This window comes from Notolabrus celidotus, chromosome 1 (genome assembly GCF_009762535.1).
Source record: "Notolabrus celidotus isolate fNotCel1 chromosome 1, fNotCel1.pri, whole genome shotgun sequence".
NCBI classification, from domain to species: domain Eukaryota; kingdom Metazoa; phylum Chordata; class Actinopteri; order Labriformes; family Labridae; genus Notolabrus; species Notolabrus celidotus.
The window spans coordinates 17,079,869-17,090,155 of record NC_048272.1 but is presented as its reverse complement, the minus strand read 5'-3'; the positions used below and the strand labels follow the sequence as shown (position 1 = coordinate 17,090,155).

General features: G+C 39.3%; 1 protein-coding gene across 2 annotated transcripts; it reads right to left on the bottom strand.

Annotated features, from left to right (window-relative positions):
- Nucleotides 1-2,965: 2,965 nt before the first annotated feature.
- On the bottom strand, nucleotides 2,966-8,827 carry LOC117813394. Of its 2 annotated transcripts, none has more exons than XM_034684592.1 (6): nucleotides 8,572-8,827; nucleotides 6,228-6,859; nucleotides 6,010-6,120; nucleotides 5,646-5,707; nucleotides 3,738-3,998; nucleotides 2,966-3,623 (listed from the first exon to the last, which is right to left on the bottom strand). In XM_034684592.1, the coding sequence occupies exons 2-6, from the start codon at nucleotides 6,847-6,849 to the stop codon at nucleotides 3,585-3,587; spliced, it is 1,095 nt and encodes a 364-aa protein (XP_034540483.1). In that variant the 5' UTR covers nucleotides 6,850-6,859; nucleotides 8,572-8,827; the 3' UTR covers nucleotides 2,966-3,584. The 2 variants fall into 2 exon arrangements, with proteins under 2 accessions (XP_034540483.1, XP_034540475.1); XM_034684584.1 differs by lacking the exon at nucleotides 8,572-8,827 and adding an exon at nucleotides 8,428-8,484.
- Between the last annotated feature and the right edge of the window lie 1,460 nt (nucleotides 8,828-10,287).

The following is a 10,287-nucleotide window of genomic DNA, read 5'->3' as shown; positions in this document are numbered from 1 at the left end:
TCTCATCGTCTCAGTGTCCTCTTTTACTGCTTTAGCTCTCATTATGACTCTGCAAAGGTTATCATTCCTGCTAACTGTATCTAGAGATAAATAGTCTGCCTACTGATGATGAATGCTGCTTTGTTGCAGGCTAAAGATAGTCCAGACTGTGCAACCTGTCACTATTAGCCAATCTGGACCCTGCATGGGGTCAGTCTGTCCTGCTGTTGGCCAGATAAATGAAACTACATAATGGCTCAGGCTTAAAGGGACAAGCCATGACTCAAGTGTGAACACAGCACAACAATTCAAAAACACTTCAACACCTCATGACAATTTGAGTGCCCATGTTTCTAAAGAGGTAGACTAGACGGTAACTCCTCAATATGCACATCTGTTTCTCATGGTAAACAAAACAATCATGCTCAACCCAGTTCTAACTAATAACCTGAGGAGCAGTCACTTATGACATGCCATCTTTAATTTCCGGGCTTTGCATGTCTACACTTTCCTGTGAAGGATGCCTTTGATTCAGTTATTTCTTGTGCACGTAGCCAGGAAACTGTCTACGTGAGTCATCAGTCACTTGGCGTTTGTTTTGTCATCTTTTTTTTAAAGTCATATTTATACCAGTTTGACACCATGATGCCTTAATTAGTCACTGAACATGTTAAAACTGTTATGTAATATTCATAGACTTTAAATTTTCCACGTCTTGCTTCTCCTTGCAAGGTGATGTTTTTGGCCCTCGTGACAGTCAACTTGTTTGAAGCTCTGCTGACGAACTTTGTTTTTAAATGTGTCGACAGAGTGATTCCTCTAAACTCTTTGCAGATCTTTTTTCTGTACACGTAAACAACGGCTGTTTTTGAAACCGACTACTGTACTAGCAGTATGTACTGATTTGGAAAAAAATCTGTATGTAGTATGCAGTATGTGAAAAAGAGCAAAATCTGCAGTATGTCAAAAGTCGCCTGCTGTCTACTGATTCGGGGAATTTTCACAGTATGCATCGGACAAGTCTCCCTTGCCTACTGTTTCCCACAATGCACAGCGCTCGTTACGCTTTTCCTTTTTTCTTCTTTTTTCGAAGGGGGGAACTTAGTTTTTAGTAGTTGTGAAAATTATTAAACTCCATTTAAACCACTCCTTAACTTTTTTAATCATAAGTGGATGCTAAAGAAGCAGTTTTGCTATCAGCTTTGCCAATGTTTACTTCCGCTTTCCAGAACCAGAAATCCAGCGACGTCTGGCTCAGTGTACTGCAGAACAGATCGAACAGAACAATTGTACGACATACTAAATTCAAACGCAGTAGGTAGTACTGCCTACTACATTCGTAGGTAGTATGTAGCAGCCAATGTCTTTGGGTTAAAAAATCTCCTCCTGCTGTCCTTTAACATCAAATGTATTAATCACTGTGAATAATTACTGTGCACAAAGTAAAACACTTTATTTTTAGCATGCGGTCAATCTTTTGGTCTAATGCTTCCCCCTCAGCGGTTTCAGGCACTAAAAATTAGGATATAGAAATCGTCAGACTTGTTTGCTTTTGTTGGTCATAAGAAGGCATCACTATAAACTTAAGTCTATTTCATACCCAGTTAAAATTCCTTACAGTGGCTTTAAATGGAGTTGTTAACTTCTTCTGCAAATGTATCTTTTTATGTTTATTTTCAACACCTTGACATTTCTGCACATTGTGTTCCATTTGATTCTCTCTGTCCCTCTGTTATCATCTTTTCTCTGGTGTATATGAATCCCTTGTGGGCCTATTAGCTGTAGCCGGCTGTCCTCACTTGGAAAGGTTTTTTGCCTGCAGGGGAACCAGTTTTCCGGGTGACTGTCATCACTGACGGCTTCAGATTATGCAACTGCTCGACCGTCACACTCTGTGTTGTAATTAACTTCAGTCGGGAATCTATAATCAATGCTCTTAACAAACTCTACAATGCACTGTTCACACAAACACATCTAAAGCTGCTTTAACTTTACTTCCTCCTCCACAACAACACTGGCTGTGTCCGAGCTCACTTCGTCTCCGCCTCCACATCTGCATAGTGTATTAATTTGCAGAAGTTAAACTGCTGTTACAAACCACTCTCTTGAGGTAGTGCACTCACTTCAGCCTCATCTTATCTCACATAACAATCCTAACTGATTGCTGAGTCATCCTTTGTTTTTATTGCATTTTGTATTGTTCTTTGTCCTTAGCTAACTTTGATGGCCATAACAAGAGCCATCAACTAAAAACTATAACAGATTATTCTTGCTTTGTCTGCATTTTCTTACATAACCTTCAGCAAAGTAGTCCACACCATGCTTGTGGTTGCAGCAGTTACTGCATCGACTTGTCAATGCCAGTCACTACAGGAATGCACTTCTTAAAAATGCAGAGGTGTGGCAGCTTAAAGCTTTTGTTCACGGATCCACTTTCCTAAGAAATACAGGTCACCATATCTGCAGTAAGAGAGCATTGTTTCCCCTCCTTTGTCTTTGGCGTGCTACTCTTACAGTATCACATCTGCTCTCAACCCCTTGTGACCACTCTCATTCTTCTACATGTGGTAGCTTGTTCGTAAGGTGTTTTTCTTATCCTGTTTCCTGTCTTATTAACCATCCTATAGGATTTAAAATATACCATGTGAGCTCCACCTGTGGAGGCCCAAATGCTCCCAATTTTGAAAGCACTGAAAAAGAAGTAACCACAGTGTTAGCCTTCAGCGGTTTGATATCACTCAATCAGGAATGATTCACCTTTTCATCCAGAAGAAGAGGAGGAGTGGATTACTTGGAATGAAAGTGTTTGTGACATATGATTTGAGTGTGGCCTGTCTAAGCAAGCCTTGATTGTGCATTTCTTTGCCTAATATCGAAAGTTACAAAGTTAACAAGAAGTAGAAGGCAGGTGCCTGGCAGTGAGTTATGGTTGCATAATGAAAAACACAAAACCTGATCATTAAATTATGTAACTTTTATTAATGAATGCCTGCATTCATATTAAGAATCATGTCACAGTTCAGCTAAGCTTCTTTGATAGAAGCTTTTTGCTTATTCTAAAATCCTAAACATATACAAAACATATTGCACAGAGGTGAGTAGCTTATATACATCAAATGCAGTCAGTTTGCTCTTTTGCATTATTACAAATCCCTGCACAGAAGAAACTGAATTCAGCGGTGGAATTGTAAAAAAAAAAAAAAAAAAAAAGGAGCATCACATTTGTAGTGTCACATGCATAATCAACTACTTTTGATTCTTTATCGTTGCCACATCTTTTGAGTGTGTGCCTTCTTGCAAAGTTCATCATCCGTGTGAATGCAGTCAGTCAACACTTAACAGAGCACACACCCAGTTCTACTTGAGGCATTCAGCTGGTTCTTCAGCAAACATCCCTAGGCTGCGGACTTAAACAAGGGTTCTATCACAGAACAGTGAAAGTCAAATATCAACGATTTATTGTGTCCCAGCCGAAAGTCTTGTTCCTTGGCCCACTTTCTTGTTGAAGAAATGGGAAAGTCAGGCTTGCAACACATCCTGAAGCCGACTGTGGTGCTGGGTTTTTTACTTTTGCAGTATTGGTTTAGATTCTGCACGTCTGTCTCTCAGTCATCGCTGTCCGACCATGGATGATCTGTACATGCCTGAAAAAGACAACAGCAGAGTGTTAAACCAAAACCTCTCTCTGCGCCCTACTTCTCTCTGTATTTGGTTAAATCATGTCAAAAAAACAACACAGAGTCATCTGTACTTCTTACCTGTTGGTATTCGAATCGGTCCTGAAGGTAACGGTTCCCTAAGCCTGTAATGTGACACACGTTTTGTCTAGAGAGTCCGGCTATCCTGGCCGTGAAGTCGAGTGTAAAGGCCAGTTTGACCAGTTCAGGGGCTGTTGGTAGCACAGTGGGAGGATTGCGTGTTGGCGAAGCTTCTCCCTCCAAAAAGTCGTCAGCCAGCTTCTGGAAGGAGGAGTACGTCATCCCCTTGAAGAAGTTGCTCAGCGTGGGATTATCCTTCATCTGCAGGAGATAAGGAGAAAAGAGTTGTGGATACTTTGACTTGTGTGGGAATTTATGACTTATGAAACAGCTGCTAGTGAAATTGATTGTTACGGACGTCAAAGGTCATCTCATGGGTGTGGTTGTTTAAAAGGTTCGAAGTGATCTGGGTTTGGGAATCCACTTTACTGCTATTCAGGATCAGGTAATCTATTTTACTTTTGTCCTGATTTCCACAGCCTTATCCTGACACAGGCTTTACAAGATGAACAAATCCAGAAGATGATTGCCCTTATCGCTCTTTAACGATCGTACATAAAAATGTAGAATCTGTACTCTGGATTTTCAGCATAAGAAGTGCTATCACTTCTGTTTGTAGCACATTTGTAGTGCCAAGAAGTATTAAACATTCACTATGTATCAGCAGGCTTTAGTGTATGCAGTAAAAATAGCCTGTATGGAGAGCAAAAGCAGGCAGAACACACCGCGAGATCCAAATTTTAAATTTGAGCAACAAATTTGTTTAACGCTGTGCTGCAAAAGCAAATAAGAGTTTAGATTCCCTGACTATGTGGAATGCATCAGAAATGATTGATCTGACCTCCATTTAACAAGTGAGGTTTCTTTCTCCGGCTCATACCACTAAAGCCGCAGTAAAACTTAATATATACTGTGAGACCAAGAAACAGAAGAACAGGCGCTTCACTGGGAGATGTAATGGACCAATAAGTGGTGCCATCTATGTTGCAGATGTGAACACTGCACACAAAAAGAAAGTCTGGGCTGGAGTTTAACGTTAATCACTGGCTACTTCGGAATTACTGTAAAGTTTGCCACTGTTCCCAGAGGTATATCACATGAGATTGCCAGCACTCAATATGTGACTTTGTGCTACATACTTTGGCCACAGGGGGCGCATAAATCCAGCCAGAAGGAAATCCCAGTTTCTAAACACAAAGCAGAGCTTCTATCTGGATAAAAAGGACTGGATTGCCTGGCTTAATCCAATTTACTAATCCTACACATACCCGAGTAAAGAAAGCAAATCCTCACATTAAGACAGCTGCAACTACTGCAGTTTCTGGCTTTAGCATTTAATAATCAAATTAGCTTCATTCATGTCTGTTGGAAAATCGTGGTATCCGTGTCTCATTTAAATTTACTAATTTTTGTAGTCATGTGTTGTGCTGTTTGCAGAGCAGGCCTCATGACTCTGTTCCCTCTTAATCTCTGCCTGATTTACTCTTGTGACACTTTCACTTATTGTACCACTACTCGCTCGAAATCTTCAGCTTTTTAGGAAATGAAAAATTGTAACCTCATGTTAAAAACCAGAAGGACACTTGAGGAAACATTTGGCATCAGCAGAAATCAAACTAACAAACAATATGACCAACATTGATAAAAAGAATCATATAAACAGGGTGGCTTCTCCTGCGTCATGGAGTTTGAACTCTTTATGATCTTGTTTTCTATGACTCACTTGAGTGCTTTTGCTTTCTGTCAAAGCACCAGATTGTTGAAAATAATGTTGTTCTTGAATGTGATCTAAATCCCTTAATACCTAACAGTGTGTAAAATATGAATCATTACATCCTGTCTGTATTAGTTTTAGAAGTGATTGTAGAGACGTTCATAAAAAAGTAAATGTTTCAGAGTTTCACCCACCTTGTCGTCGATTGCGTCACCCTGCTGCTTTGTGAGAGCAATGATCCTGTTGATGACATCCTCTGAGATAACACAAGAGCACGAGGAAGTGTAATCAGTAAGCTGAACAAGCTATGATACTCATTATGATCTGTTAGTATAACTTATTCAGTAACATTAATAAAAAGTGAGCAAGTATTCAAAGCTTGAATATGCAGAACTTAGATGAACAGTTAAGGAAAGTGAAATGTTTCCATATGAAGTCACATAGCTTTGACTTCAAACTGCATATAGTTTTGAAATGCTGTGTATCATCTGCTGAACGGAATCAAACTTCCCTTTTTACAGCTCACTTTCACACTCATGAATAGAAACAGTCTCTCACCATCAGAAAACGTTTTAGCTTCTTCTTTCTCTTTCACCTCGTGCACAATTTTCTCCAGTTCCTCTGAAAACTTCTCGTAGTAAGAGTATGTCGGCTCCACGCTGACGGCATCTGCAAAGCAAAGAATAATGCTTTTATTCTCTGTGTCTACAAGTTCAGCATGGAGAATTTTTGCTGCTTCAAAAAGACAGAGAATCTAGCTCAGTCCTCAAACTTACCTTGAACTCGGGAGATTTCAGCAGGGATCACATCCCTCCCAGGTTTGTTAATTGTCTGTGATAGTCGCCTCATGGAGAATCTTCTTTTCATTGATTTAGATTTTCTCCTCGTGCTTTTTCTTCTTTGTACTGGTGCTGGAGTCATGGGGAGGCAGGTGCTCATGACATCAGAATTATTGTCTGCTTGGGAGATCTCAGGGATATCCGGCAGACCGTCCTGCTCTTCCTCGTCGGCATTCTTCCGAGAGAAAATACCAAACAAATTCTTCCAGAATGAAGGCTTCTTGTTCTTCTTGGACTTTTTGTTGGATTTCTCTTGATCTTCATGTGATGTCTCAGTCTGAGATGATGGAGTATCAACCCCAGAAAACCCAACAATTTCCTCAGCATCTTTCAATCCTGCCAAGTGAAGAGAAGGGTCACTTGAATGTCGTCTTTGCCTTCTTGGCATCGTCACCCATTTTTCTTTCCTCCCCCTCCTCAGAGTCCCGAGTGTCCCGTCATTTAGGCTGAGGCTGCGCTTCACGTAAACCTCCAGCAGACGGATTGTGTCCTTGTGAGGAACGTAGATCAGCTGGCCATGGTTGTTGTTGGGACTTTGTTTTGCTATCTGTGTCTCCATGGCTGGTTGACTACAAGAAAAAAGAAACATCATCAAACACTCTGCAGTTTATGGAATATTTAGCACTTAAGTTCTGATATTACAGGTCAGATATGAACATGCGCTGATTGGATTATGTGCTCACTTTAGAGAGCGGGATTCAGAGCTGAAACAACATCTGATTGATCGGTTGGTAAATAAAAAAAAACATGCCTTGTTGAGCAAAATGCCACCAAGGCTTTGGCAACAACAGAGATTTAGCTTTGTCTATCATTATAGCTCATATTGAACTGGATATCTACACGTTCAGACTGAAACGTGTGACTCAAACAATGTTGTTTTAAGAAACAAAATGAATTAACCACATGATCAATCAGAGATCCAGAACATCAGGGCTAGAATCAAAGGTTATAACGTGTTAAACTGTCACCTGGTCGTGTGATAATACATTCCTAGCTTATTCTTAAAAATTCCAAGATTGCCAAATAACTTGTCAGGTGTTTCTACAAACCCAGGCAGACATTTTTAACTTGAATGCATGTTGTTTGTTACTGTGAATGCATCATTGCTGTGCACATTGAGGTGAAGCTTATCTAATTTTTTTACACACTGCATCATAATAAAGACTTTCTATTCTAATCAAATCTCTTATTTTATAACAAGAGACTTTAACAAAGAAAACATCAAAAACTCACATTAAGAAAACAGGAATATTTACCTTTAAAAAAATTCAATCCAATATACTATAATCAATATCTGGTGATCAGTTTAACCCTCCTGTTATGTTCATTTCTCAGGGACAGCAATAATGTTCCTGGGTCAACTTGACCCGGGGCCTATTTACTGATCCAAAAGTGTCAGAACCCAAAAAAATCCCAATATATTTTTTAAAATCTCATTATTAACTCCATTACTTACCATTTAAATCAATATTTAGTGCTAGTGTTCTTTAATTTGCACAGATCATGGTTCAATGAGGATAACTCACTAGTTTTTATGAACACAGTTGCAAAGAAACATTTAGTATTTGACACTTCTGACCCCTTTTAGCCTCCACTTTGACTGCACAACCAGTGTCTATGTAATATAAACATGCAGGGGAGGTTGCAAATGTTTGAAATGAGCCATTCATTTTACACGTTTTTTACGCTAATTAAGGCAAGCAGAATAAGTTTCATAGCGGAAAAAATACTTTTAACATTTTCTTTTTAGATTTTTGAACTTTAAAAGGGTCAATTTGACCCGCAACATAACAGGAGGGTTAATAGTTAACAATGTTTCAGTTTAATTCAATAGCTGCATTTCCACAATAATTGTCTGCAGATGAATCCATAAGAGTATAGCCTATAATGATACGTTTCAGTTTCTAACATTGGTTCGGTTCAATAGAGTGATCATCTGATTTTACATCGTAACAAACAGCACCCAGTGTCCTCTTCAGTTACTATTGACTGATTAAAATGGATTCTCTCAATAAAAAATATAGCCTAATCAAGTTAACAGCACAGCAGTGCAAGAAAATCATTTAAGCTTAAATTCTCTAACCGACAAATCGATTAATCTGTCTTTATTCTAGTATAGTTGTGATGTTTTTCTCACCAAAGAGAGCCCTGCATTGTTCGCGTTTGTAGCAGTGTTGTTAAGTAATGCTCTCGAGTCAGAAGAAGCGGAAGAGTGTGAAAATAAAATAATAAATGTCTGCAGTGTAAAGTACCGCACCAGCTTCTCTATGCGTTGACTCACCTGGTTGTTAATTAGCAGCAGTAGAAATCTTAATCTCCCCCACAGAAGACTGTATGAGTGATCGGTTGTTTTGGATATGTCTTCCCTCTCAGCAGCTCCGCTTATTAATGCTTCCTCCTCTTTCAGGTGAGTCTACCTGCTCTCTTTCTCCTCCCATGTAAGGACACGTTCCTCGCCTCCGGTCTCACCCGGAGCCGCCTACCTCAGATACCTCAGATACCTCAGCTCACAGTGACGGAGCGGAGGAAGAGGAAAATGTTGTTCCTCATTTCCACTGTATTCCGGAAACGTCAGGTTTAAACACTTCATGGTTTCGTCGCTCGTTTCGATGTTAAGCAAAGTTAACAGTAAGTAAAATCAGGTCACTGCCCTGAGGGGTATAAACACTATATTTGACTCTTCATCTATTATACGTACTCTCAGGTCGCTTTAGGCTGTTAAAGAAGACATATATCTAATTAATAGTTAGTTAAAGATCTAAATCCTGCATTAAATACTGTTTTCTGAAGTGAAAATTAACAATACTCTATAAAGCAGCAATACAGTTATTCTATTCCAAAGTACAAAGGTAAAAGATTCAAATATTCAAAGCAGGCTTACAAAATTGAATCACTCATTTTGCACATTAGGCACCTATTGACAGCTATAAATTCACAAATAACTCCGATCAGTGGCGTAGTCAGGTTGTTTGAGGGGCAGGGATGAAAAAAAGAGCACCTCCTTTCAAACCCCTGGCTCTCACAGTTTAGGGTAAATTTACATGTATTGAGGCAGCATTGACAAGAGGGGGGTCTGGGGTCATCCCCCAGAAAATCTTGAGCAGCTAACACTTAATTCCTTCATCCTGGTGAATATTTATGAGACTATGTGTGCTGGAAATTGAATTATGAAAAAGGAAGACACAAAACTATTGATTTGTTTCTATATTATTGATTATAGTACATAAGAAAAATAACATAACATAATGAACTACATGGGTATCCAAAGGGCACCTTTTGTGTGTTATACATTTGAGGGGCATGAAGAGGGCACTATTTTGCATTTCATGCTATTTAGTGGCATTGAGAGGGCACTTTTTCTATGTTTAATACATTTTAGGGGCATCCAGAGGCCACTTTTTTAGCATTTTATACATTTGAGGGGCATGCAGAGGGCACTTTTTACCATGTGATACATTTTAAGAAGCATGCAGAGGCCACTTTTTTATTTTATAAATTTTAGGGGCATCCAGAGGGCACTTTTTCATGCATTTTCCACCAGAGAAACACCTAGAAAGTGTTTAATCTCTTTAAATGATTGCATGGTAGGGGCGCCTGGATGTCATATCTAAAGGCAAATTGACCAGAGTGGATAATACAGCCAGCACGATTAATAGGGCAACCACAGATACTGCTCAGCTATAGGTATGTACAAGAAAGCCCTGAACATCACAGGGTCTCATCCTCTGCACTCCCAGTTCGAACTGCTCCCATCAGGTCGGCGCTTTAGACTTCCACAAGCCACCAAAATGATCAATCAAATCAAACTTAACTATTTAATTTTAGCAAGCTCTTATAGTAACAAACTGTAGTTAAGTTAATTTAGGCTCATGTAAACATGTTCATATGTGATGTTATTGGATTAAAATGATGCATTCATGTGTAACTATTACTAAGGTTGCATCTCGTAAAGTTGGATCTAATAAAAGTTATTTTAGTATTTTTTTAGAGAAGCCTG

Coding starts and splice junctions, on each gene's coding strand:
- LOC117813394 (XM_034684584.1), bottom strand. Junction 5,708..6,009: donor AGCTAAAACGTTTTCTGATG/GTGAGAGACTGT, acceptor GTGTTATCTCAG/AGGATGTCATCAACAGGATC. Junction 3,999..5,645: donor GTGACGCAATCGACGACAAG/GTGGGTGAAACT, acceptor TATCTCCTGCAG/ATGAAGGATAATCCCACGCT.